This window comes from Pezoporus wallicus, unplaced genomic scaffold, assembly GCF_028554395.1.
Source record: "Pezoporus wallicus isolate ANWC-B61680 ecotype Strahan unplaced genomic scaffold, APGP_CSIRO_Pwel_v1 contig_13006, whole genome shotgun sequence".
NCBI lineage: Eukaryota > Metazoa > Chordata > Aves > Psittaciformes > Psittacidae > Pezoporus > Pezoporus wallicus.
In genome coordinates this window covers 286,020-313,674 of record NW_026638875.1, presented here as the reverse complement: position 1 = coordinate 313,674, position 27,655 = coordinate 286,020, and the positions used below count along the sequence as shown (strand labels likewise).

Here is a 27,655-nt window from a genome sequence, read left to right as displayed (position 1 = left end):
CTCCCCCCCCGCCCCAGCAATCCATCACCCGTTAGAACGGCCCAGCGCTCCCTCTCCCGTTTAATGCCCCCATTCCCGGGCCGGGCCCATTGTCCTCCTGGCATTCCCCGTTCCCGGCCCCGTTCCCATCCTCCGGCCTCGACGAGGGGAGGAACCGGCCCGGCGGCTCTGTGCCCAGCCTCGCCCGAGCGCCGCCCTGCGCGCCCCGCACCGGCACCCGCTTCGCTCGCTCCCGCCCGCCGGGTCCCGCCGCCGGGGATGAAGGTTCTCCGCCACAAGATCGAGCTGCTGACAGGTAACGGCCCGGCCGGGGCGTGCTGGGAGAACGCGGCTTTCTGGGGTCCGGAAGATGCAGGGCTGCAGAGGGGGAAGCCCAGTCCGGTGGTGCGGGGTGGGGGGGGTGCGAGCACGGAGTCGGGAGCCTCCCGGCACGTGGGGCCCACCAAGCAAACGGCGGAGGGTGGGGGGGGATTGTGGGGTGCGTGCGGGGCTGCTGGAGCATCCGTGCGGCGCCTGCACCCCCCGCGCATGGGGCCGCGGTTCCCCTTAGGCCCCGCTTCCCCTAGAGCCCCAGCTGCTGCTCCCCATGCCCGCGGTGCTCAGACCTTCACCGATGGCACTGGATCCCCCCGGCTGGGTCCTGCCCACTCCAGCGCCCTCCGCATTGGGCTAGTTTGGGGGGGGGAGGGGGGGTGTGTGTGCTGGAGTGCAGACCTATGCCCCTGCCATGGGGGCAGAGCAAGCTGGGGGTGTTCATCCTGCACCCCTGCTCCAATCGGGCATGCTGCCTGGTGGTAAACCCTTCCCACAGCCTCACGATGATGATAATAATAATAATTATAATAACAGTGTATTTCCTTGCCATAAGCTGGTTCTCCTCCAATAAGCTGCAGATCCCTGGGGAAGGTAAGCCAGTGTGGCTGTTCCCATCTAGGTCTATTATGTAGTGCCACGGCTCCAGCAAGGCAAAGTGCTTGTCCCAGACAGAGCACTGGGTTTGGGACTGATTTGGGGTTAGGGAGGAGGCGTGTCCCAGCTGTGCCCAGGAAATGGTGGCGTCGCAGTGGGAAGGCAGGGTGGGACCAGAGATGGGCACGCTTGGAGCAGCACCCTGGGGATGGGTGCTGTGGAGGAGCACTGGGGCAAGCTGGAGGGAAAAGGGCTTGTTGCCAGTCACACTGCCCCATTGTGATGAGAACCAAGCTGTTTTGGCCAGGAGATCCAGAGCTGTGGCTTACCCACCAGCCCTCCACGATGACAGTGGCCCAGCCGGGCTTGGTAAGGCTGCCCACAGTCCCACTGCTGCCCTGGCAGGGGCAGGGACAAGAGTACTTGTGGAGTACCATGGGAAGCAAAGCATCCACAGAAATCCTGCTTGCAGGCTGTTGCACCCATGGGACTCCACGATGTACCGATCCCTGCTCCACTCCCACTCTCAGTGCCACGCCAAGGGGCCCATTCACCCTGTGCTGAGGATGCTGGTTGGTTCAGGGCTCTGCCCCATCCCTTGTGAGCCAGCTCTGTCCCCGCCATCAGCAAGGTCATGGGGCCTTTCCTCATGGCTGGGCCACCCTCCCTCCCTCCCATATTAGCTGGAGGCTTTAATTACTAAAGGCACTCACCCTACACTAAGTGCTGTTTCCAGCCGTGCCGGGGGTTGCGGGCACAGGGTGGGTTCCCGCGCTCAGAGTGGGACGCTCCTGCTTGCTTCCAGATCTGCTACTGGTGAGGCTGATTTTCTTCCCATTTTTTAACCCTAGGATGGTGTCACAGGGCATCAGGGGCTGTCAGTCGGTGGCTTTGCAGGGCTGCATCGTCCAGGCTATGCTGATGGGCTGCAGGCGAGGGCTGTGCCCTTGTGTAAAGCCATCTGCCCAGCAGCAGTTCAGCCTGGAGCAGCATGTCCCAGGCAGGTGCCCCTCCATGGGGCTGTTGACACCTCTTCCCACTAGGGTGTTGTGCAGTGGGGCCCTTGGTGCAGGGGGTGATGTGGACACCCCAAGTGCTGGGTGCCCTGAGTCTCCCTGGAGGCTTTGCAGTGGTGTTTCTTCCTCCAGACAGTTGTGGTCTGTTGGGTGGCTCCCAAGGAGCAAAGTGCCATGTGTGCAGAGAGCAGCCAGGTGGCACAGCCTGCTTGGGTTTTGAATGGAAAACTCAGCTGGATGAGCAAATCTGGCTTTGGAAGGGAGCTTATGACCAGCTTCAGTATTCCTGGTGGCATTGCAATGTTCGTGCCATTGCCTGGCCTTTCCACATAGCTCAACCTAAATGACTCAAGTTTGAAAGTGGGTAAAGGTGGACTGGGCTTGGCCAAGGCTGTGGATGAAGCAGGGTCTGTGCCTGCTGCAGTGCTAGCACAGCCCCATTCCATCCCTGGTGCCTCTGGGGACATTGCAGAGGGTGGACAGCCGGTGCAGGGGCGGTAGGGCTGGTGCAGGCCCGTTCAGAGCAGCAGTTGTCTGAAGGCTTGGCCTTGGGGAAGGGGTGGAAACAGAGGCAGTGAAGGCAAATGCCTGAGGTCCAGATCCTGCCTGAGCACAGACAACCCCCTTGCACTCCCACCTATACAGGGGAGCCTGTCTGTCACCTTCTGTGCGGAGCCAGCTGCTAGGAGCACAGGCATCCCCTTGCTCTTCTGCTTTTCTAAGCTGGGTTTGTACCTGAGGGTGTTTTGGAGATGTTGGTGCTGGGGGTACAAAGTCCCTGGTCAGCAGTATCTGCTGAGAGGCAGCACCATGGTAAAGTCTGTCCCTGCAAGCTCTGGGATGAGCTGCCCACTGGCCAGCACCTGGTTCCCAGGAAAGGAGAAGAATTTGAGGGTTCCACATTTGGTTTTCTCCATCGCTGCAATACAAACTTCAGGCTGCCTCTCTGCTCCCCTGCTGCTTGAAGCATCCCTCTGCCTCCCAGCGCAGCTGAGAAACATCACCACTCACCCTGACTGCAGGGAGAGCTCCCTCTGTCCCACCAGTATCTGACTGCAGCCTAAACGCTGCAAAAACGCTGGATTTTCTCTCTCCAAGTGGTGCTGGAAGGTGGGGTGGGAATTGGGATGTTCTTGCCGTGAATTGAGTGCTTAAAGGGTGACCACCATGGATAGAGCAGGTTGATCTCCCAGTTTGCCTAGGACTGTGCCCTGGAGATTGGTCTGCTCTTAACTGGAAGAACTGGACCTCTGGGGATTGCCTGCCCCGTGCCTGCTCCCAGCTCCCAGCAGAATGGCTCGCTGCAGCCTATGGACAAGCTGCATCACCAAGTCCCTGTGGTAGATGTTTGGAGTGAAGCTGATTTGGATCCTGTACCTATGAGCAGGGAGACCTGGGGGGCTACAGGGGATGGAGTGAAGGGGGTGGAAGCAGAACCTGCCCTGACACCTCCACTGCAGGGCTGCTGCTGCAGGAGATGACCATGGCAGGGCTGCATGAGCTGCGCTTTACTGAGGAGAAGCCACTGCTGAGGAGCCAGGATGCCGAGCTGGTGAGTCTGGTACAGATGCTGAAGTGAGAGCTTGGGGAGGTGTGTGCATGCTGGTATGGAGTGCCTGTGTGGCATTCAGTGTACATGTGTGCAGATGTGTGCTGATATTGCAGGTGTGTGGGTGAGCACAGGTTCTGGGTTGGTGTGATCACAGAACCATAGAATCCTAGCCTGGTTTGGATTGGAAGGGACCTTAAAGGTCATCCAGTTCCAACTCCTGCCACAGGCAGGGACACCTTCCACTAGACCAGGTTGCTCCAAGCCCCATCCAACCTGACCTTGAACACTGCCAGGGATGGGGCAGCCACAGCTTCTCTGGGCAACCTGTGCCAGGGCCTCACCACCCTCACAATAAAGAACTTCTTCCTGATATCTAACCTTAATCTTCCCTGTTTCAGTTTAAACCCATCACCCCTTGTCCTGTCACTGCAGTCCCTGATGAAGAGTCCCTCTCCAGCATCCTTGTAGGCCCCTTTCAGATACTGGAAGGCTGCTATGAGGTCTCCACGCCGCTTCCCTTCTCCAGGCTGAACAGCCCCAACTTTCTCAGCCTGCCCTCATACGGGAGGTGCTCCAGTCCCCTGATCATCCTTGTGGCCCTCCTCTGGACTTGCTCCAACAGCTTCACATCCTCCTTATACCGAGAACACCAGAACTGCACACAGTACTCCAAGTGGGGTCTTCCCAGAGAGGAGCAGAGAGGGAGAATCCCCTCCCTCGAGCTGGTGCTCATGCTCTGGGCATGCAGCCCAGCACACGGCAGGGTTCTGGACTGCAAGTGCACACTGCTAGAGATCGCATGTGCATGCAGATGTTGCACATGCATGCTAATACATACAGTGTGCGCACACACTGGCAGGTAACGTGTGTGTGTGGTATTGTAGATGTGCATGTGTGTGTGCATGTGCGTGCGCATCGTGTCCCCCTGCAAGCCAGCGCTGCCCTGGGAGCAAGCGCTCATTTAGCTAGGGGTCTTCATGAGTTGGATGGAAGGAGGGAGGATGTCTCTGTCCCTAATGGCTCCTTCTCTCCCCAGGACAACTCAGATGTCTTCCTCTCCACAGAGGACACGGACTGGAAGGTAGGACCAGCCACAAGGGGTGTGTCCACCTTGGGTCCTTTGGCGGACAGCAGCCTGAGGCTGGGGAAGACTGCAGGGTGCTGAACAGATCCAGGGGTGCTGCTGTCCCCCTTTCCCCTGAGGACACAGTTCCTGGGCAGTGTCTGTACATGGGGCTGCACATCTATTGCATACGCCAGCAGGAGGGGATGGTGCCAGGCGTCTCTGTGCTGGCACTGAATGCGGCTGCGGGCACTTGGCGAAGGGCCGGGGACAAAATCTCTTTAAAAGAGTCGATTTCTTCTCAGGAGGGCTGAGCTGCTTTTCCAGCCCCTTCACTATTGCCATGGCAATGGTTTCCCAGGCAATGCCAGCCTCTGTCTTACATAAGGATGTTTGAAAGCCTTTCTTTTTTGGAGGCTTTGGCATTGCCCCCTCTTTTGGAGAGCAGGGCCCTCCACTCCCTGGCTGGAACCTGCTCACCTTGTACTTTTCATTTCACCTTTCTGTAGGAGCCCCTTGACATGACCTCGGGGCCTGTGGGGCTCAGCTTTTGTGGGCTCCCGCTTTGGTAGGATTTACCATCACACCCAAGCTCATCCTGCACTGGGCTTCCCCCACAGACCAGGGTGCCGGTAGATGGGGAGGGAGGGCAGTGACACTGCCACACCCCAGCTTGCTGCCTGTCCCTCTCCCAAAACATGCCCCCTTCCCAAGGGACACCAGTGACTGGCTTCAGGTTCTATGTTACTGCTTTGCCAGTGGCTGGGACCACCGGAAGGGTGGGCTTGAATGGTGCTGTCTGAGCCAGGTCTGGCACTGAAACACCAACACTTGCAAGGGTGAAATGAATCAGGATTTCATTCATCCTGGGAGAGGAGCAGGGAAGCCCAGGTCCTTCTTTTGGCAGACTCAAAGTGGTGCCCAGGCTTTTGGGGCTGGCCTGCTGAGTCTCCATCATCCATGTGAGTGGGGACCAAGGAATTCCATCAGGATGGAATGCAGAGTGGGAGATTTTGGGTGTCTCTCTTGGAGGCCACAGAATTATTAAAAGGTGGCATTGGCAGAAAAGAAATTCCAGTGTTTCCAGCAGCCCTAGAGCTGGGGAGGTCCTGGGGCTGGGAGTGACAAGCTGTGTGGGTCTGGGCTGCTCCTTACTCTGCCTGCTCAGGGTTCTTGTTGACAGCTGAAGGAGAAATGAACCCTCCTGGTGTTGTGACTTGAGGGTAAAGAGATGAGGAACACAGCATGAGCACCAGTATGGCCCTCACTTGCCTGTGCCAGGGCAGGGCTTGGTTGGTATGGAGGGGATGTTAAAGAGCAACAACTTCCCCAGGACAACCTTTGCATGCCAGTATTTCAGGGAGTGGCCCACAGTGATGCTGACCCATGTCCCTGCTGGTGCCCATTGTAGTGGGACCAGACAGTAAATGCCCCAGCATAGAGAACGACCCAGGCAAGGATCAAAGCAGCATTCCTGAGCCAGCCAGGCCGTGAGCCCTCCTGATTCCCCTCCAAGAGCCTCATGGTGGGATGGGATGAGCTCCCCAGGCTGTGCAGGGGCAACATCCCCTTACACCCCACCCCGGCACTTTTCCCTCACGTCCTTGGGGTATTTAATCCAGCCCCAGCTGAACTCTTGGCCATCCCTCTGCTCCTCACCAGAGCCATTACTGCTCCCTCCCCAAGATGCTCTGGCCCGTGGGGGAGTGATGGGGAGCAGGGGTCCCCCATTCCCACACCAGCCATAGTAAAGCCCTTGGAGCTGCTGGAACAAGCCAAGTTGTTGGAATGCAGGGGGCAGGAGCCCCTGCCCTGTGACCTGGTGGCCCTGTCCATGCTGAAGGTCTGGGCCACCCACCAGCGGATGGGCTCATAGCCAGTGGTGTGGCAATGCCATTCAGTGCCATTCAAGTGGAGTCAGCCTTGCTCAGCCCTCCTATGTCCCTGCATTCATGTCTTGCTTCGCCTCAGCTTTTCCACCCCTTCTCCCTGTATTTTGCCACCATCTGTCTTTTCTTGCCTGCTCATGCCTCTCTGCAGCTCTAGCTTTTCCCTGAAGGCTGTGGCTGCTTGTGCTCTTTAACTCCACAGGCAGCAGAAATTCCACTTGGACCCATGAACAGCTTTGTACCTGTGCCAGGACTCCCTGGAAGCTGGGCTTACCCCTCACATGGTCCTTCATTAACAGAGATGGAGCCTGGGCTTGCCTCTGAGCAACCTGCAGGACAAAGCAGTGCAGAGGAAAGCTTCTTTGGGGAAGGCAAGGTGGATGCTGTCCTTCTGCCCGTCTGTCCATCCTTTCTCCAACATCCAGACCCCCTGACTTGTTTGCAGGACACCACATTCAGTGGCTCCCCACATGCTCTGGGTGATCATTTGCCCTGGTCAGGGAAAGGGTTCTCCCTAAGGAAAAGGGTCTCAGCCCTGTTATTAGACATCAGAGACTCTATGAGAACAAGCCTGCTGGGTGAAGCTGAGCTCATGGGGCTTTGCCATGGGGGGAGGCCCGTACGTGTGCTGGCGCTGGCAGTTGGATCTCTGGCTGTGGGGTGTGCAGGCCATGGTGGAAGTGAGCTATGGCCAGGGTGGGCCATGATCCATGATGCAGACGTGGTGACATGCTCCAGCATGGCGCATCCCTGGGGTGGGCAGGGAGGCTGGAGGGTCCCCACTGAATGCTCTTGTGGTCCAGCACTGCTTGTGGCTCTTCAGCCCATTTGAGGGACCACAGAACTCTTTCTCCATCCATGGTTGCCCAGCTTCATGCTGGAGTGGCTCTGGAGGTGGCTGTGCTGAGCTGGACTGGGCAGGAGCAGGCAGGATAAAGGGGATGGCACCCAGAGGCTGCCCATCATGGGGTATGAGGCCACCGTGGGTGTGAGCTGCAAGGAGCCCTCATTGGAATCAGGGCAGAAAACATCTGCCTTGTGCATGTGCACACAGAAATACACACGTGTGCATGTGCATACGCAGCACGTGTCGGACAGGATCTGATCCCTCAGAGCTTCTGGGTTGTCTTTCCTCCTGCTTTATTTACCTGCCACTGGTGATGGACAGACTGGGACTAAATCCTGTGCATCCCCTGCTTGCCAGTGTCCCGCAGCTGGCAGGATGGCTGTGCTGCTGAGTAAGGTGACACACATTTCTGGGCACATGTGTGTGCCCCTCCATGCACATGTGCACAAAGTTCTTCATCTGTGCAGATCATTGTGCATCCATGAGCATGAGTGATAGACATGGCACATGTGGGAAACACAAAGGAGAAGGATGCAGTGGGTGTGCTCCTTATGTGCATATGACCATGCACATATATGTACAGGAACATGGACCAACACAGACACACAGGGGCCAGCCCCCATGTGTGGGTATGCATAAGCATTTTGTGGGGTTGTGTGTGCTCCAGCATGGCTCATTCTCTTTATTCTCCTGAAGTTTCCATACACAGAAATGAGAGGGGAACATGACACAGTGTGTCTTGTGTTGGTGCCTGTTCCTGTGTAAGCATGCGTGTGATCACATGCATCTGCAGCACATGCCTGATGTGATGTTCTCCTGTGTGTTTAGCAAGTGCCCATGTCTGTGAGTGTGTTTGGGGGTGATTCCTGATGCGTGTATGCTATTGCAGGCTGCAGATCCAGCATGATTCTGCATGTTTGCATGTGGCTGGAACCACACACGTGTGCTGAGTGCCCAGGCACCCTGGCCTGTCCCACTGTGCCCAAGGAGGGAAGATGGAGAAGGTTCTGCATGGTGCCAGGCAGTTTTTCTTTCATAAACAACGATATTTGGGGCCAATTGGAGCATGAATAATTCCGCTGGCAGCCAATGGCTGAATGCTGGCTCCATCGCAGCACTCCTGTGATGGAGCCCAGCCTGTGTCGAGGGGGAAGGGAGGCAGAGGCAGGGCTTAGCGCAGGGCTGGGGCTCCACTATAAAGCCAGGCGAGGGGCTGAGCCAGTGCAGAGCTCTGCTTCACCCAGCCCACTGCACTGCTGTGCTCTGCACCGGGAACTGGTCTTGGTCCACCCTGCCTGAGCATCCTCGTCCTCCCGGTTCCTCACCATGCCTGAGTGCTGGGATGGGGTAGGTACCACCGCTCCGTGCTCGCTGCCCTCCCTTCACTGAGTTTTGCCTCAGGTGCCTCCCCTCCTTGCTGAGGCTGAACCTTTGCTCCCAGCAGCGCTTGACGTGGGGCAGGCAGGGGTTGGTGAGTGGGGACCTGGTGCTGGGGAGCTTTTTCTTCTCACAGCCCCCCTGCCGCATCTCTGATGTGCCACAGGCTTCAGGGACGCAGTGTCCTTGAGCATGTCCTCCCAAGCCCAGCCAAGATGCTGCAACCTGGTTTGAGTGTGGCTGCAGAGGCTGCTGATGGGGTGATGGATGGCACGTTGCCCCTTCCCCACCCCAGATCTGCAGAGGGAGAGGGTCTCCTGCTTTTTTGTAGCAACCTCCTGGATGCTTTCTGGTCTCGGCAGTGATGGCAGCAGGCTGGTGCAGAGGAGGCTGAGCACTGCAGTAGTAAGTGGGTGACCTGGACAGGGCTGGGTGCCCGAGGTACCTATGGGTGCTGTGACACCCCCCTCCACCTCACCCCACTTTTGCTAGGGCCATGGGTTGTCAGTGCCCTCCGCTCCTTGCTGCCTGCATCCCCTGCATCCTTGTCCTTCCCTCCCCTCCCCCCGGCCCCAGTGAGCATCCTTGCAGGAAAGGGCAGGGCTGTGGTACCCAGGAATGCTGCAGACGCTGCACCATGAGCAGGGATGTGCCTGGCTTGGGGCAGGGGAACGTGAGGTGCTGGGGAAGGAGCCACACCTTGGGCATGTGATTTTGGGGTGGGAATGCAGCCTGAGCTATTGGGGCTGTGACAGGCACCATGAGCATGATGATGGCAAAGAGGCAGCCCTGTGCCCAGGATCAGACTACGTGGACGTCTCCTGCTCTGTGACCTTGGGCAGGCCCTTCCTCTGCCTCAGTTTCCCCATCCATTTGTGCAAGGGGATGTCTTTGCTCATTGCCTGCTGCCTGATACAGCCCTGGGAAGTGGAGGGGCCGCTGTAGATGAGGGCTGAGGTCGGGGTGCCCTTGGGGAGTGGAGTGTTGCCTCCTCAGAGCACTGGTGCTGCCTTCAGGCACTGCATCCCCTCGAGGACAGCGGATCTCAGCGAGGGGAGGCACTGCAGTGAGGACACTGTGTCCTCAGGAGTTCCTCCCACCTCAGGCCTGTGTCCTTCAGAGTCCTTGGCAGCACATAACCCACGGGAGAATCCATGTACTTGCTCCCCTCCTGCCAGACCATCCATGGGGCTGCCAGTTCCTGCAGTGAGAACTGTGCCCACACCCCCTGCCCAGCCCATGATGTTCCTGCACCCACCAGATCCTAGCTTCAAGGTCACTGGCTGGCAGGGATGAGCATCCGGAGGGGACCCTGGTCCCTTGTCCCCAGGCAGCATTTGGGTTCGAAGCCTCAGTTTCCCTTGCTGGCTGGGGACAATGGCTGTGAGGCCTCCCAGCCAGGGAAACTGAGGCACAGGGCAGCCGTGATCTCTCTATGGGGGCACAGCCATGACACACCAGAGAGGTTTTAAGTTAACTTTAGCTGTGATTTCAGGGTCGGGTGGCTGTGCTTCCCAGGGCAATGTTTGGGGTCCAACCTCTGCCTGTTTGTCCCAGGCACAACGAATCCAGGCCAACTGAACCATGCTGCCATTTCCACCCTGTTGCCAAACTCCCTCAGTCTCAGGCCCTTGAAGATCTCCTGTCCCATGCTGTGGTCTACCTGTCCTGTTCCATGATCCTTATCTCTGCCTTGGATCATCCCATCCACCCCATTCCATCCCAAACTTCTATCACTTCATCCTATCCTATGATCCCATCCCATGATGCACCATTTTCCTAAATCCCATTATCTTATCCCAAGTCCTCCCTTTCCTTCCCTGTGATTTACCTACCTTCTGCTACTGCAGGGATACCCAAAGCTGGGCTTCTTCTCAGGTTGGCTTCTCGTCTTTCCCATGTGCTTCCATGGGACCAAGCTGCCCAGGGAAGCACTGGTGAGGGTGTCTTGGGGCAAGACAGGCACCACCCCGTCTCTTCTCTTCCCCCAGGAGCATGACATTGAGACCCCCTATGGGCTGCTGCATGTGGTCATCCGGGGCTCTCCCAAGGGGAATCGCCCGGCCATCCTGACATACCACGACGTGGGCCTCAACCGTGAGTCCTTGGGCCATGGGGTGCAGGGGCAAGGGGGAGCAAGTCTGGGGCTGCATTGGGTGCAGGACGTCAGCCATACCCCAGCTCAGCTCCTTTGCCTCCTCCCATGAAGGATTCCCAGGCTGCATTGTGCATCCCCAGGTATCTGAAAGCACCAGATGCTCAGCACAACTCAAAGCCCAGGCCAGGAGTGTTTGACCACCCTACTGCTGGCCACACCAGGAGGGATGGGACACAGGGGATGCTGGATGGGTCCACATGCCTGTTGGAATCCAAAGCATGGACCTGGGGGATGTTGTGAGGGCTGATGGATATGGGAAAAGTAGGAAAGGAGGAACCTGAGCTGGGGCTCTGGATGTGGGGATTCTGTATTATCTGGTTTAGAGTGGATGATAGGAACAGTTTCTCCCCAAAAGAGTGCTCAGGCATTGGAACAGGCTGCCCAGGGCAGTGGTGGAGTCACCGTCCCTGGAAGTGTTCACAAACCGCATAGACGAGGCCCTCAGTGACATGGTTCAGTCATGCTGAACCACGTCACTAAGTGCTGGGGGGCAGCTGGGCATAGTGATCTTGGCAGTGCTGGGGAGCAGTTTGACATGCTGATCTTAAAGGTCTTTTCCAACCTGGTTGATTCTGTGGTTGGATCTGCAGCCCAGACCATGGGCTGTGTCCCTGAGCTGAGCTGGGATGCCCAGTGCTCTGTGTGGGGAGGAGCATCTCCCGCTCCACGGAGCTGAGGCTGAGTCACCATGGGTGGAAATGAGCACTCTCACTTCCAGGGATGCCTCATGTTGGCTGCAATGGCTCTTACAACGTGCCTCACCCTGACCTTTTAAGAGGGGTGTCCTGGCACCAGTGCCATGGGGCAGAACCCCTCCAAGCCCTGGCAATGGCTGTATCCCACTGCAACAGTGGTGGCCTGTCCACAGCAACACCAGTTTCTTTGACTGTTTCCGAGCAGGGAGATTTGCATCCATTTCTCAAATCCCACGTTTGCTTGAGGCCCTGCTGAGGATTTTGGATAGGGCTGAAAACACCCCAGGCTGCTGATCCTGCTGCCCAGGGTTTTGCAGCTCATGGCTTTGCAGCCCCCAGTCACATCCCTCCAAGCTGACAGGGCTCATCCCAAACTCCTCATTCTCCTGGCTGTGTCCATCCATCATCATGCCCCCCAGCACCAGCAAGGATACAGGCCTGGCCAGCAGTGGCTGTGGGGATGAGGACCCTGGCAGGAAAGGGATGGGAGGGCTTTGGTGACATGTCACCTGGTTGAAGGATAATGGGAGGGTAGGTAACATATCTCCATGCTCTCTGGCCCTCATGCCAGAGAGTCTAGTGTCTGATCCCTGCTGCCCTTTGACAGACAAGCTTTGCTTCAACACCTTCTTCAACTATGAGGACATGCAGGAGATCACAAAGCACTTTGTGGTGTGCCACGTGGACGCGCCAGGCCAACAGACAGGAGCCTCACAGTTCCCTCAGGGGTAGGTGCCAGCTTCAGGGGCTTGCTCTGCCCTCTTGTCACCCCCCTGCCCCCGTGGATGTCACCCTCCTGCCCCCAGGCTGCTGGTGCCTGAGCAGTCGTGCCCTGCTTGCAGGTCTCTGAACCATGTCAAAGCTCAGGGCAGCCAAACACGGTGGTTTGTGGGTGGATGACAGTTCCTTGCCTACTCCAGGCAGCCCTGTCCCAGCCTTCCCATTCTGCATCCTGTAACATCATACTATGCCCTCCTGTGCTGCAGGTACCAGTACCCATCTATGGACCAACTGGCTGCCATGCTCCCCAGCGTGGTGCAGCACTTTGGGTAAGTCACCTCCCCTCCACACTGCTGGCTGGGGTTGCTGGGAAGGGAGAGGGGCAGTGGGCAGTGGTCTGAGGCTTCAGAGGTGTCTCAGTAAGCTGGCATCCTGCCTGTGTCCTTGTGCTGCGGGTGGAGGGGTGCCCCAGGGAACCTGTGCTGGAGCCTACTGGCCCCTCATATGCACCTCTCCACTTTCCAGGTTCAAGTACGTGATTGGGATCGGTGTTGGGGCAGGAGCCTACGTGCTGGCCAAGTTTGCGGTGAGCTGAGGCTAAGCTGGGCTGGCCCTGTGTTGCCCATGGCAGCTGTCAGCCCAGGGCATGGGGAAGAGCTGACACCCTTGGGCAGGCTGTTCCTGGAGAAATGGGGGGCCACAACAGCAGTACCATGGCCATGGTGGCTGAGTCTTGCCACAGGTCTCCGTTGCCCCCAGTGCAGTGGGCAGTGGCACTGGTGAGGGCTGCCTTGGGCACATCTCCCCTCCCTGCTGAGTGCTGCCCCTTTTGGTCACTGCAGCTCATCTTCCCTGACCTGGTTGAAGGACTGGTCCTCATGAACATCGATCCCAATGGCAAAGGCTGGATTGACTGGGCAGCTGCCAAGGTGGGCAGAGCCCTGACCCTCCTCCCTGGGGCAGGAGCCAGCCAAGTGGTGCTGTAACTCCCTGTGCTCCCTCCACAGCTCTCTGGCCTCACCAGCACACTGCCAGACACTGTTCTGTCACACCTCTTCAGCCAGGTAAGGGATCATGATGCATCCTGATGCATCCCGTCACCAGCCCCTCACCCTGTATACCTGTGGGCTATGCCCTGCCATGTGCCACTGGGCCTGCCCCATATCCACAAGGATGGGGTTAGTCAAGCCCTGCCTGTATCCTTCCTGCCTGATCTGAGGCTTAGCCTTGACAAGTGTGCAACTCATGCCCGCATCCTGCCTGCAGCTCCAGCATGCCCAGCTGCATGGCCCAGCATCCTCCCTCCCTACCACTCTGTCTAGCATGGCATGGGCAGGCTGGGGAGAGCAAGGGTGTCTGTGCAGCACCAGGCAGTGTCTGCCCTGATCTCTGTCCCTGCCCTGATCCCCATGCCTGCCCTAACTCCATCCCTGCCCTGATCCCTATCCCTGCTGGCACAGGAAGAGCTGATGAACAACACGGAGCTGGTGCAGAGCTACCGGCAGCAGATTGGCAGCGTGGTGAACCAGTTCAACCTCCAGCTCTTCCTCAACATGTATAACAGGTGAGTGCCCTGGGCTGCCCCCATCTGCATCAGGGTGGCAGGCTGCAGTGCTGGTGGGAGCCCTGGCCCTGATGGGTGCAGAGCTGGCTACTGGTGCTGGCCAGGGATGCGGGAATGATGGTACCTGTGCCAGACCCTTGCCATGTCCCAGAGCCCAACAGCCGTGGGTGCATGCCCTCAGGCCTCCTCCTGCATTGAGTGCAGAAGGGGAAGGGGGCAGAGGTGCTGTCCCATTGTGCAGCGGTTGGGAGCCATTTTACTGCACTGGGTGCTGCATTCCTTCTCAGGTCATGGTGGAGATGGATGTGGGGCTCTCCATTCACAGCATGCCAGGGCAGTGGGGCTGGGTGCTGCTTCCCAGAGCTGGCAGTGCCGCAGCTCTTGTGCTATGGCATCAGTGGCAGCACTGGCCCATGGGCTCACACTTGCCCTCTTTCTCCTCCATCAGCCGCAGGGATCTGGATATCAACCGGCCTGGGACTGTGCCCAATGCCAAGACGCTGCGGTAGGAGTTGCACTAGCATGGCAGGGGGGGTCCCAGGGCAGTGGAGTCCTCTCAGGCTAAGCCCTGACCATGCCTTTTCCTCCTCTCACTTCCAGCTGCCCTGTCATGCTGGTGGTTGGAGACAACGCACCTGCTGAAGAAGGGGTGGTGAGTGATGGGAAAGTGCCTGCAGGGTGGTAGTGCCCATCACTACATGGGTGCACACACATGTGCTGCCTGCTCGGACACACGTGTGCTGCTGTGTGCAGGACCATGCTCATGTGCAAACCCACCTGCTCATGCGTGCGTGTGCCCAGTGACACAGCTGGAAACCTCCCCTTCCTCAGATGCCCAGATGCACTCACAGTGTACACACTCGGATGTGTTGGCACACAGTCACCCTCCCCCCTTGGCCACAGTCACTTAAAGAGCTGCTGGCACAGGCATGTGCTTGCACACACCCATGTGGCTGTCCACGCTTACACAGTCAGCCTCAGGTACTGTGCAGGTGACCACGTTTGTATGTATGTGTAACTGCATGCACAACCCCCTCAGCATGTGTTCCTCTGTGCTCGCACACACGTGACACCCAGGATGCCTGCCAGGAGGAAGGTCCCCTCTGTTCCACGACTGCGGGCTCAGGACTTGCCTCCCTGTGGCCACCTACCTGCAGTGGGATGGTCCACTGCAGTGCCATGTGCCAGTGGCACTACCCACAGGCAACTTCAGTGCGGCTCAGGGCACCCCCAGGGTGCTGATACCACCCCTCTTGCTCGCAGGTGGAGTGTAACTCCAAGCTGGACCCCACCAACACCACTTTCCTGAAGGTAGGCCGGTGGCAGGGGCAGCCAGGAGGCCCCTGCTGCCCATCAAGTACCCATTCCCCAGGGTTGCAAGGTGTCTCCATCTTCCCATTCCAGGTCCATCCTGGCCTTGGGGCTGGAGGGTGCAGGGAGAGCAGGGTGGCCCCCAGCAGTGCCATCCTGGGTACCAGGGGACAGGGTGGTTTGCAAAGCTCTCTCCCAAACTAAGCAGGACCTTCTCTCTGCAGATGGCTGACTCTGGTGGGCTGCCCCAGGTCACACAGGTGAGCCCCCGTCCCCAGACTGGGTATACTTGGCCTGAGACATGCCCTGGTGCTGTCCCTCAACTGTGCTCTCTCCTACAGCCTGGCAAGCTGACTGAGGCCTTCAAGTACTTCCTCCAGGGCATGGGCTACAGTGAGTGCCGGGCTGGGCATGGGGCTGGAGTGTGCCCTTGTGTACATATGCGTGTGTGCCCATGTGTGTGTGCTGACCTGGCTGTAGTAGAGAAGCCTGGTACCCTGGTGTATCTGTCCTGAGGGAGAGCTGCATATGTGTTTGTGGTGTATTTTCCATGTGTTCATAGGGATGTGGGGTGTATAGGCTCCGTGTGCACACAGACGTGTGTACAAGGGCTCTGTGTACATACATGTGTGGACAGCACCTCTGTGTATGCATGCACACATACGTGTGTGTGAGCATGCACAAGAATGGGCTGTGTGTGCACATACAGACACACAAGAGTCCATGTGCACAAGTCTGTGTGCACATAGGTGTGTGTAAGTCCATGAAGAACTGTGTATGTCTGTGGGTGTGCAGGTCTGTGTGCTCATGCATGTGTGTGTATGCAGGTCTGTGTGCATACTTGTGTGTGCGTAAGCTGAAGGTCCATGTATACACGTGTGTGTGCAGGCGTGCAGGTCCACGTGCATGCACACGTGGGACTGGGGGGGCTCCTGGCTGATGGTATCTCTCTGCCCTCCCTGCCCCTCTCACACCCTGCCGCTGCCAGTTGCCCACCTGAAGGATCGGCGGCTGAGTGGAAGCTCAGGTACCGCTCAGTGCCTGCTGCTGCATGGTGCCGCATGGCCTGTGCCCTCAAGCTGCCTGGGCACCTTTGGGAGCAGCCTGGGTGCTGGAATGGCCCTTCCCAGCCAGATGCCCTCTGTCTTGCTCCGCTTTGCCCAAGATAAGCTCCCCTGACCCAGGGTTGGGGGCTGAGAAATGAGATTCAGAGACATTCCCCACCAAGTGGGCAAGTCTTGGCAGTGCCCACTGTGCCCTCCTCCAGCTGGGCAGCCACTGTGCCCACTGGGCATCCTGGCTGCAGGAGGGTTGGCACTGTCCCTGCACACTCTGGTGAGCCCAAAGCACATCCAGCTCACTCCTCACCCAGAGCATGGCAACCAGGGTCCCGACTGGCCTCATGCCCAGTGGTCACATTCCCAGGAGACATTCCCAGCGTGCAGCCTGTCCAGAGACCCCTGTCCCTGCTCTGCTGTTTTTTGACAGCCTGGAGCTTGGTCGTGTTGTCGTAACACCGCATGCTGCAAGCTTGTGCCCAGTGTCATTTGCCCTGGGGAGTGGGACCTGTGGCTTTGCTTGTGTGAGCCGCTGTCGGCTCAGATGCTGCTGGGTTTCGGAGGGAACTGAGCAGCCCATTCATGTCTGTGTGCCCGTGCAGTGCCATCTGCCAGCATGACCCGGCTGGCGCGCTCCCGCACGGCCTCCCTCACCAGCACCAGCTCAGTGGATGGCACCCGTCCGCGTGCCTGCACCCACTCAGAGAGCACCGAGGCCATGGGGCAGATCAACCACACCATGGAAGTATCGTGCTGAGGTCCACACCTGCTGCCGACATCTTCTCCAGAGCCACCTCCTATCCATCAGCATCCCACCAGCACCTGCCTGCCCTGTGAACATCCTCCACCAGGGCCCTTGCTCCTTCGGGGTCAATTTGTCTTCTTGGCCATTGGCCTCATCCCCTTGTCTGGTACCAGAAAAGGAGAGGGGGTTTTGCATCCTGGCTGCCAGCTCCTGCCTCTGTCCAGCAGTCACCATGGTTCTGCACTGGTCCTCACCCTCCCCAGCATTGGCCTGGCCCTGGCTTGGGAGGGTGGATGGTGGAGGGAACAGGATGGGGGAGCAGGCGCCATGTGGTGAGGTTTGGATAGGATGGCGGGATGTGATGGGACAGCAGGACATGGACAGGACACAGGAGGTAGGTTATTGCCCCAGTATCAACTGGTATCTGGCCAAGCCAGAAGGAAGATGGGGCAGAGAGTGGTGCTCACTGGGGGAGGCCACTGGGCCCTTCCCAGGAATGCAGCTCCCATTTTCCCCACCAGTCCTCCCTGAGGAGAGCTGGCAACAGGATCCCCAGCACACCCAGGACCTACTGCCCTGGAGCTGGCCCAGCATTGTGAGAAATCACATCCCAAACTGTCCCTGTGCCCTGGTCATGTACCCTGAGGGTTGCCTTGGAGCAGTGGGCTCAGCCCTGCTCCAGAAGCCTCCCACCTCCTCCAGAGGCAGGAGGGTGGCATGGGGGGAGGTCCCCCTGCCTCTGCCTATGCTCTTGCCTGTGGTGGCACTTTCTTGGTTCCTTGTTGCAAGAAGGACAATCACCACCTGCCACCACCACCACCCTGGGGTTGGGGATAAAGGGGAGCTCTGTGCTCTGTCTAGCTCAGTCCCTGCCACACTGGCACTTCCACTAACAGCTCTTAGTCAGAGGCCACCGTGTTTGGGATGCGACATGGCAAATCCCCCTCCAGTTTCACCACAGCCTGTGTGTGTCACTGCCGTGAAGCCATGAGCAATAAGATGAGACACTCCCACCCCCTCTGCAATGCTGGGACCCATCAGCACTCTCCGCCCCGCAGGGTGCATCACTGCAGGATGCTGGCAGTGTGACCATGGATGTGGGGAGCTTGTCAGTGGCTGGCTTTGCCCACAGAGCTGGCCAGACCCATCATGGCCACCCTTGACTCCCACACCCCTCCAGTATCTTGCCTGTGCACTGAGCAGGGCGTCTCACAAGGGCTTGGCTCTCTCCGAGCTTGTGGGGCCCATCCAGCTGCTGGCTCCAGTGGATCCAGTCTGTGCTGGGCATGGAGAGCTGTGTGACAGCATAACCTACCTGGCCTCTGTTGCCATCCCTGCCCTGCGCAGAGCCTGGGTCCTCCCTCACCAGGGGCAGTGGCAAATGGGTGCTCAAGCCTTCGTGGTGATTCCTGGGGACTCACTGGGTGCCACCATTGAGGTGAGCAGAACCAGCCCAAAAGTTATGTGCCCTCAGGCCCCATCCCCACTCTGCAGCGAAGGGCATGGGGCTCCCAGCACACATATGAGAGCTTTTGGCTGTAAGACCCATGACCTGAATCCCCCCCTATAGAATGGCCACCCCAAAACACCAGTGTCCCCATCTATCCCCCACTTGGTTCTGCCGTGTGCTTCCTTCTCAGTGTCACTCTGAAAGCTGCGTAGCTCCTTTTTACTGCAGATACTGCTGTGACCTCGTCTTCTCAGCATGTCCTTCCAGATGATATATATAAAGATACCTATATACATGATACATATAAGGGTTGGTGCAGTCCTTGACCTTCCTGGGTTCGTCCACCCTTGCATTCTTGTCTCAGCAGTGCCGTGTGGTTCCCCTGGAGGTGGTCTGGCTGTGCTTGCCTTCAGTTCCTCACCCTGGTTTTGTTGGTCAGTTTGGTTTTCTCTGGTGGTTTGTTCTTTCAGTTTTTGTTGGTTTTCCCTATTTTCCCCAGTCACAGCAGAATTTAATGCATTTTCCTGAGTGCAACCTGGGCTTGTCATCAGGGCCGCAGCACTCACAAGACAGCAGTATGTAAACCAGATTAACTAACTTGTTGCTGTAGAGAGGATTTACTGTGTTGGAAAACAACAACCAAGCAGCTAATAAAGATGTTAAGAACCTGCTGTGCTCTTTCCAACACGCTGCAGGGAAACAGTTCTGAGCTCATCCTGGGCCTGTCTGCAGAGATCAGGTGGGCAAGGAGGACAATGGGGACACCACGGACACAAACCCTATCAGGGGCTGCACTGCTGAGGGAGAGGAATCAGGGTGGCCATGGAGGGGAGCCATGGGGTGCTTTGCCATTGGGGCAGCCACAGGCAGAGTGCCCCATATGCTGGGACTGGACGGAGACTGGAAAGCTGCCACTTGTGGCCCATAGAGATTGGATTCAAGTGGTGCCCAATGGAGAAGGGAAGACCTTTGGCTGCACAACTCTGGCAGGGGATGAGCAGTGTCCTCGAGAGCTCCAGCCTCCCTGTCCTCTTCCAGTATTATAGGCTTCTCTCTGTCCCCCCTTAAAGGTTTGAATGTCCCAGGCCACAACCCTTTCCAAGTGCAGGAAGATCTCCTTGGGAAAGATCCCCTTCTGTTGTGGTTTAACCCCAGCTAGCAGCTAACCACCGCACTCACTGCTACCCCTTCCCCAACCCTAGTAGGATGGGGACAAGAACTGGAAGAATGTGAAACCCACAGGCTGAGATAAGAACAGTTTAATAATTGAAATTAAAGTGTAATGATAACAGAAATTGTATCAACAATAACAATGTTGATGATAATAATGGGTGACAACAACAACAAACAACAGCAACAACAACAACAATTGGAAAACACACACACAAAAAAAAAAAACAAAACCAGAAATGGAAACTCGGAAAACCCACGTGATGCACAGCACAGTTGCTCACCACCTGCTGACTGATGCCCAGCAGCAGTCCGTGCCTCCCAGACAACTTCCCCCAGTTTCTATCCCAAGCATGATGCTCTGTGGTGTGGAATACCCCTTTGCGTGGTCTGCGTCAGGTGTCCCTCCTCACTGGCAGAGCAGGAGACTGAAAAATCCTTGATCAAGGTAAGTGCTACTGAGCAATAACTAAACCCTTGGTGCATTACCAGCATTATTCTCAGGCTAAAGGTAATGTGTACTGCCTCTCTGGGAGCTCTTTCAGAGCCCCACATTGAACAGAGCGTCTAGCTCCTGCTCCCACACCTGAGGTGCCAGGACAGAAAGCTGGTGCTGGGCATCACCTACACATAGTGAGCTCTGGAACACCCAACAAGGGCATCTGCTCTTCCTTAGCCGCCTGCATTCTGTCTCTGTGGCAGCTCTTCAGGCCACGTGCTCCACAGGGGCATCACAAAGCCCCTCCTCGCTCTTCCCACTCCAAAGCCGAGGTCTCCAACAGTTCCAGCCCAGCCCACTCTCACAAACTGCTGCTTTAGAGCAAACGGCTCCGTTTCCAGTCCTGCTCCAGCAGGAGGCACGCCCCCGACCTCCAGCAGCATGGACCATCAGGGTGATCCTTTTGCTGCCTATATTTAACTGATGGAGCTTTGTTTGATCAGGCGTAACTTCACCGGCTTCCTTCAAGAGCTTAAACGGCTCAGGATTTAATAAGGTAAAAAGCAGTGAAAAGCAATGTGCAGCACCAGAGTCTTCAAGCAGCAGGAGCTACTCCACGAGGAGACTCCTAAACTGAGAGGCAGTGAGTCCCTTCTCACTCCATGCCAGAGACATCCAAGACACTGCTGCTGCTGTTCTGGGACGGGTTTTAGCTCATCTAAACCTATGTACCTGTATAAAGAGTTGGCCTTTGCCCTCCTCCACCTCACACCCTTCCCAAATTGGGTTTCCAGCTCAACCAGCTCAACCATCTGACCCTGAATCCAACTTTATTGGTATAAGCCAACCACAAAACCCTAATCCTGGGGCAGAGTAAGCCAAAGTAGAGCTGCTGGATAAGACAAAGAGTATCACCACTTACAGTGGCAACTGCTGAAGTATCCCTGGAGTTATGAGGGCAGTGCAGCACATTTGCCACAACCCACCCTTATGAAACTATTCTTATAACAAAGAGAGAAGATGAGGGAAAGGTAAACACACAAGACACAAAAAAGTACAGGTTGGGTTGGGTTTGTACCCGAGCAAACACCCTGTCCCAAGAGCCACTTCCTCTGCTGCCCATGCACAGCCATAACCACAGAAACCTTGACATTTGAGGCACGTGGCTCCCACCTCAAATCCCTCCCACATCTCCCACTCAATCCTCAGTAGAGCAAGCTCTATCCCCATGGCACCAGCTGCTCCCCTCCAGGCTTACTGTAGGTATAGCTCCCACCTGAAACGCATCGTCCTGCCTGGGTCAGCCCTGTGCTGGGCTGTCCCGAGGGGATGCTCTGGCTCTGCTCCATGAGCTCAGCTCTCAGGCAGTGCCCAGGGAGGACAGCGTCTTTCCCACGCAAAGCAGAGGACTGGAGCAGCACAAAGCACCCAGCAGAGAGCAACACACAGCCCAGGAAGAACCTACGGGCAACGCTAGAGGGGGCACAGCTGTGCCAGCAGACGCCTGCATATCTCCGCCTGGGAAAGCCCCAGCTCTGCCCAAACAGCAGCGACACAGGAAGAACTCCAGGAACACCCAATGCCCGGGGTTGAATCAGCCGCTTCCCATCTCCACAGCCAGGACTAGCAGGGGATAAGCTTGGGAGACCTCAGGGAGCGGTGAGATAACCCCAGGAGCCCAGGCTGACGGGACACGGGCCCCGCACGATGGGCACGTCCTGCTGAGGCTCCTGCCACTGTCCAGCGACACCCCCGTGTCCCCCAGCCTCGGTCAGGGCTGGCCCGGCCGGGCCACCTCTAAGAGAGCCGCAGCAGCGTGTCCAGCGACTGACGATAGCTCCACCTCGCTGCGCCGGGCAAGCACCGGCAGACCGGCCTTAGCGAGGGGCCCCGGCCCAGAAGCCGGTGGGCTCTGAGATGAGCTTCAGGTGCGGGTGGTGCGGGGATGGGAGACTATGAGCTGCTTCGCGGCAAGGAAGACTAGAGCTCTGACGGTCACCGTGCCTCCCGAGCCCTTCCCAGCGCCCCGGGCCTGCACAGCCCTGGGCCGCGGGGTGACCCCTTCACAGAACCCCTCCGGGAGCCCCCCGAGCACCGCTGGCCGAGGCCCTCACCTCCCCGCGCCGCCTGACCCTGCCCTCCCCGTCCCGGCCCTCCCCGCTGTCACGTCTCGACTTCGAGCGCCGCCACCTTCCTCTCCTCGCACAAGCCGTCGCTCAGCTCCCGCACAGCACCAAGCGGCGCCGCTCACACCCCCGCTCCCGGTCAAGGCCTTCGCGGCCCGGCCACCCCCCACATGACCCCGCCACACGTTGCAGAGCGCTCCCTGGTGGCGCGGCGGGCCGCCCTCTCGCGGCTTGTGGAATCCCAGCCTGGTTTGGGTTGGAAAGGACCCTAGGGCTCGTCCACTTCCAACCCCCTGCCACAGGCAGGGACACCTTCCACTAGACCAGGTTGCTCCAAGCCCCATCCAACCTGGCCTTGAACACTGCCAGGGATGGGGTATCCACAGCTTCTCTGGGCAACCTGTGCCAGGGCCTCAGCACCCTCACAGGGAAGAACTTCTTCCCGAGATCTCATCTCAGTGTCCCCTCTGTCAGGTTAAAGCCATTCCCCCTTGTCCTGTCCCTACAAGCCCTTGTCCAAAGCCCCTCTCCAGGTTTCTTGTAGCCCCTTTAGGCACTGGAGTTGCTCTAAGGCCTCCCCTTAAGGAGCCTTCTTTTCTCCAGGCTGAACCAGCCCAGCTCTCTCAGCCTGGCTCCAGAGCAGAGCTGCTCCAGCCCTCGCAGCATCTCCATGGGCTCCTCTGGACTTGTTCCAACAGCTCCACGTCCCTCTTGTGTTGTTGCCCCAGAGCTGGATGCAGGACTGCAGGGGGGTCTCCCCAGAGAGGGACAGAGGAGAAGAATCTCCTCCCTCAACCTCCTGATCATGATCTGGGGGTGCAGCAGCAGCAGCACACATGCGGGGTTGGGGGGGGGTTGGTGTCTGGGCTCCAGCACACATGACTGTCATGGGGAGCATCTCATCCAGCAACAGCCCCAAGTCCTTCTACTTTCTACTTGATACATTCCCAACTGCCCATTGCTTCCAGATTACCAATGTCCTGCATCACCCTGTGCTCAGCAGAATCCAGTGGGACCCTGCGATCACAGACACTGCTGCACATGTGGGTGTGTGATGAGATTCTGGTGTTCAGTACCCACCTGGGACACCTCCAATACTACCAGTGGGCACGTGGAGGTATGAAAACAGGCATGTAGCTTCTCAGTATGCCAACAGCTCCTTGAAGGGCCCTGCAGACCAGAGTCCTCACTTACCTTTGCCCTGAAGACTCCTTCTTTGTAGGAGAAGAAGGTGAGCTGGTAGTCCTTCTTCACAGAGCTTGGCACGTCGATGTATGAACACCCCTGCAGCACAGAACTGCTTTCCATGTTCTCTGGTTTGAGCATGTCAGTAACCACCAGGAACCTGTGGGTGAGAAGGATGCAGTGAAGGTCAACAGGAAGGACCCCCATAGGATACCCATCATGCGGGGGTACAATACAGCCCCTCTCATCCTCAGTGCCTCAGGCACGGGGCGCCAGCTCTCACCCCCTTGGAGGAAAGCCCTCCAGGATGGCTCTGCACAGGCAGAACGTGGGGATGGCCAGACATGGCCAAGGAGAGGGAAAAGCTTTCAGGAAGGCGCTTCCAGGCACTGGAAGCTTCCTTCCTTGTGCTGCTGCAGGGATTGCTGATGGGACCAGACTTCCTGGGCTGGACTCACCTCTGTGGTCTGAGCAGCCAGTTGGACACATGGATGAGCTCCGTGTGGGAACTCCTGCATGGAACCTGCCAGGAAATGGCCCCTGAACACCGGGGGCTTCAGCAGTTCCTTCCAGGTGGTAGCATAAGCCTGTCCCGTCCTGCAGGGGGAAGAAGATGGAGCCCTACAGACAACGAATAGGACAATCGGCTCTGCAGCACCCCGGGACAGTTCCATGCCTGAGGCTCTCACTGGAGCAGCTTTCAGCACTGCAGCCCTGTCCCGCGCAGGAGGAGACGCCAGCGTCGCACCTGCTCACAGCTGTTTGGGAGCGGGTGCATGGCCCACAGGACATGGCACAGCTACAGGACACAGAGGCATCATCTCTGGGCAAAGCAAGGAGACACGGGCCCTGCGGCAGAGCTGCTCTGCACATCCCAACACTCCCTTACTGGCCTCACGCACCTGGGCACGCCCCTGCCAGCCTGTGCTCATGCAGCGACAGCCGTGGGCAGGAGGTGGCTGTTCCTGATGAGCTCCACTGCCTCAGTCCTGCTGGCCTTAGCCCCAACAGCACTGCCCAGAGAGCAGCCTGTGAGCTGGCACAACAGGGGCCCACCAGCCATGGGCCATGGAAAGCTCATCTCCATGCCCATTCTGGGTGCCCGTGGATCCCAGACACTTGCCTACACTGACAGTCCACCAATGCCCTTTCTTCACCCCCATGCACTACATGGAAATGTGTCCTTACAGAGAATTACTGATACCTCTAAACACTGTGAGGACACTCACAAAGTGCCCTTAATTCACAGCCCTTGCAGCAGAGCCCAGCCTGGGGTCGGCTCTTGCTGCTGTTCAGAAATGCTTTTGCAACAAGCGCCCCCAGCCTCACCAGAAACCTGATGTCTCCTCTCCTGGCACATCAAGCAGCTGATGTGGGATCTGCCAAGGGACCTCATTCAGAGATGAGAAGGAGGAGGAGCAGGAAGGGAGGTTCTCAGCCATCACTTACCATGGGCACAATGGTGAAAGTATCATTGCAGAAAGGCATGGAGCCTCCCTGCACCTCTGTCCCCAGGTTCTGGGAGGTGCAGATGGGAAGGGAAGGCTGTTCTCCGAGAGGGGGGACTACCCCGTGCTCCTTAGGAACACCAACCAGCTTGTCCTCTTCCTGCCTCTGCAGCCTGTGCCATGGGAGAGACGAACCAAGCAGATAAGTGAATAAGCAGCAGATTTGCAGAGCCTGTCGTGTCAGTGCACGAGCAGCAAAGCACCTGGGGAGGAAGAGCAGCAGCTCAGCACGGGGCTGACCCTGAGACATGGGCTCCCACATGGATCCCATTAATTCCAGTACAGCAGGGAGTTTTACTCCTCACTGACTTCTGAAAGCAGGCAGCCCTCAAGAGAGCCTCCAGGCTCACAGCCACTGCCATGGCCAATGGAGATTCCACCAACAACCCTGAGTGGCTTTTCCTCTCATTCTGATACCTTTTTGATACATCTACAGATGGCAGGACACAAATCTCACTCTGCAATCCCAACAAAGCAGTGCCTGGACCTGAAACTAAAAGCTATACTTGCTTCAGGTTGTGTACTCCTGAAAACATACAATAAACACCACTCTTATTTTATCCCAGTATCCATCCCATGACTGGACATGGGTATCTTAGCACATGGTAGTGACTTTTCAGTCTTTTGAAGTAAGAAAGCTAGCACTGGGTCATCGCCTGTGCAGCCTGTTGTGCAGGGAAAAAGAGGGCATTTACAGATGAGCTAAAACATACAAGTTCTTCTACAGGACAAGATCATCCTGGTGCAAGAGGGAATAGTTTTCAGAGCAGACATCCCAACCTACACCCCACCTCACTCCATCCTCCTGTCAGGCAGTTGCAGATAGCAATAAGGTCACCCCCGAGCCTTCTCCAGATTAAACCCCCCAGTTCCCTCAGCTGTTCTCCATCACACTTGTGCTGCAGGCCCTTCATCAGCTCCGCTGCCCTTCTCTGGACCTGCTCCAGCACCTCAATGTCTTTCCTGCAGTGAGGGGCGCAGAACTGAACACAAGATTTGAAGTGCAGCCTTATCAGTGCGCAGTACAAGTACAGGGAGGTGATTGCTTCTCAGCCATTGGCCTTCTTGGATGGATGGGCACAAGCTGCTCATGTTCAGCTCTATCAATCAGCACTCCTGGGTCCTTTTCCATGAGTGGCTTTCCAGCCTGGCATGTTGCATGGGGCTGTTGTGACCCAAGTGCAGGACCTGGCACTTTGCTTTGTTGAACCTCATCCCATTGGCCACAAGCCATTGATCCAGCCTGTCCAGAGCCCTCTGCAGAGCCTCCAGCAGATCAACACTGCCTGACAACTTGGTGTAATTTGCAAACTTGCTGAGGCAGCCCTGAAGCTCCAGCAGCAGAGGCTCACTTATTGCTGCCCCAGGATAAGAGAAATAAGCTGCACTTCCCGACATTTGTCAGAGCATGGGCACTGAAGGTGCCTTGCTAGCAGTGCCCTTCCTCAAGCAGTAACAACAGCTCAGGAAAAGCATACAATGACCACAGCAAGCAGTGAAACTGCCTCCTACACATCCACCCGGCTTCAGCACAGCCACATCCCTGTGTGTGCTCTCCTGAAACAGAGCAGCGGTTGGAGAAATCCATGGCAGAATCCAAAGTGTTTCTCACATGTCTAGGAGAGCAAGCTAGTGAGCAGGACTAGGCATGAAACAACCACCCACCACCTCAAACACCCAGTTTGTCAATAAAGCCTAAACATCAAGTTCCACACAACCACCCAGGGGTGCCAGCACTGCCCCCAAAAGGGACTATCTGCTCCTCCCTCCTGCTCACTTGTACCTTGGACAACAGGTGACCCAGATCACCCAACTCCCAGCCTGCCTCGCCCCCAGGAAAGCACTGTCATGAATAAGCACATGATAAGCACAGCCTAACAGACAGCTGTAAGCTCTGCTCTAAACCCAGGCTCCCCTTTACTCGCTCCCAGAGGAGCTCCAGCACTGTGCACACCTGTAATCCATTCAAGCAGATGCATTCCACCTGAATGTCACCCTGCCCGGTGCTCTGGTGCAGGGCCTAAGATGGAGCTGAAGGCAGTTCAGGGCTTGCTAAGTTTTGCTACAATCCCTCATGTTCATTTTAAGGCCAGAGATGCTTCTGCAATGAGGAAAATGGAACCAGTTGGTTGATGAGACCATAATGGAATAATGAAGCTGCATGAGATGGCAAGCCAGAGCTCTTCCGAATCAAATACCTGGAGATTAATTCCTGCTTTATAGTGAGCATCACTGGTATTTCGTTAAGAATTCATTCAGGACACCTTAATCTTTGAGCCGTGGGCAAATGCCATAGGACTGCAAAGTGTGAAATAACTAAAAGGTCATCATCTCTTCATCCTCCCCACACTGTCTTTCAAACAAAACAGGCTTCTGCCTAAATAACTAGACCCATGAAGAGCCACAGTCAATAATGCCCCTCATGTGGGAGCACATAGTGTTCCTGGGCAACAGGCAAGGCCAATCCTGTGCCACAGGGAAGGTACACAGCTGAATGTCCCATTCTCAGCACAGTCTCTTCCAGGGACCAAGCAACAAAGCAGGAATACATACAATAAAGTCACCCCAAATTGCAGCACATCATGCTCTGGAGCCTTCAGCATGAGCACAACCTGCACTCATCCTCCTCCCACCATACTTTGACTTCGGAGTTATATGCTGAGGCCTATGGGCCGATTCATTTTTCCCTCATGTTCCCTACATTGGGACAGAGATGAGCTGGTTGTGAAGGGATAGAGGGAAACAAGAGCTCTGAGGTCAGGTCAGCAGGGCAAGGTATGACCTGCAGTGCTTCCCAGACACTTTCCTTCATCAGCCTTGGATCAACAAAGGGCAGCTTATTCACTCCCATTTTACCAGGTGGACACTGTGAA

The 27,655-nt window shown here is 57.0% G+C and overlaps 2 protein-coding genes across 5 annotated transcripts in view; both read left to right on the top strand.

The window, feature by feature from the left end:
- The window catches only part of EDC4 (enhancer of mRNA decapping 4), a 227,129-nt gene that overhangs the window by 99,146 nt on the left and 100,328 nt on the right, over window positions 1-27,655 (top strand). The window lies entirely within an intron of this gene.
- Window positions 39-17,125, top strand: NDRG4 (NDRG family member 4). Of its 4 annotated transcripts, XM_057412930.1 has the most exons (17): window positions 39-295; window positions 3,386-3,477; window positions 4,514-4,558; window positions 10,645-10,750; window positions 12,114-12,234; window positions 12,493-12,555; window positions 12,752-12,812; window positions 13,069-13,155; window positions 13,234-13,290; window positions 13,687-13,790; window positions 14,239-14,295; window positions 14,391-14,442; window positions 15,054-15,101; window positions 15,326-15,361; window positions 15,443-15,494; window positions 16,090-16,128; window positions 16,762-17,125. In XM_057412930.1, exons 1-17 carry the CDS (start codon window positions 64-66, stop codon window positions 16,914-16,916), a joined length of 1,407 nt encoding a protein of 468 aa, XP_057268913.1. In that variant the 5' UTR covers window positions 39-63; the 3' UTR covers window positions 16,917-17,125. The 4 variants fall into 4 exon arrangements, with proteins under 4 accessions (XP_057268913.1, XP_057268914.1, XP_057268915.1 ...); XM_057412931.1 differs by lacking the exon at window positions 16,090-16,128 and having other exon boundaries at window positions 43-295; XM_057412932.1 differs by lacking the exons at window positions 39-295; window positions 3,386-3,477; window positions 4,514-4,558 and adding an exon at window positions 8,466-8,623.

Coding starts and splice junctions, on each gene's coding strand:
- NDRG4 (XM_057412930.1), top strand. CDS start 64: ATGCCCCCATTCCCGGGCCGGGCCCATTGTCCTCCTGGCATTCCCCGT. Junction 10,751..12,113: donor CCACGACGTGGGCCTCAACC/GTGAGTCCTTGG, acceptor GCCCTTTGACAG/ACAAGCTTTGCTTCAACACC. Junction 13,791..14,238: donor TTCCTCAACATGTATAACAG/GTGAGTGCCCTG, acceptor CTCCTCCATCAG/CCGCAGGGATCTGGATATCA.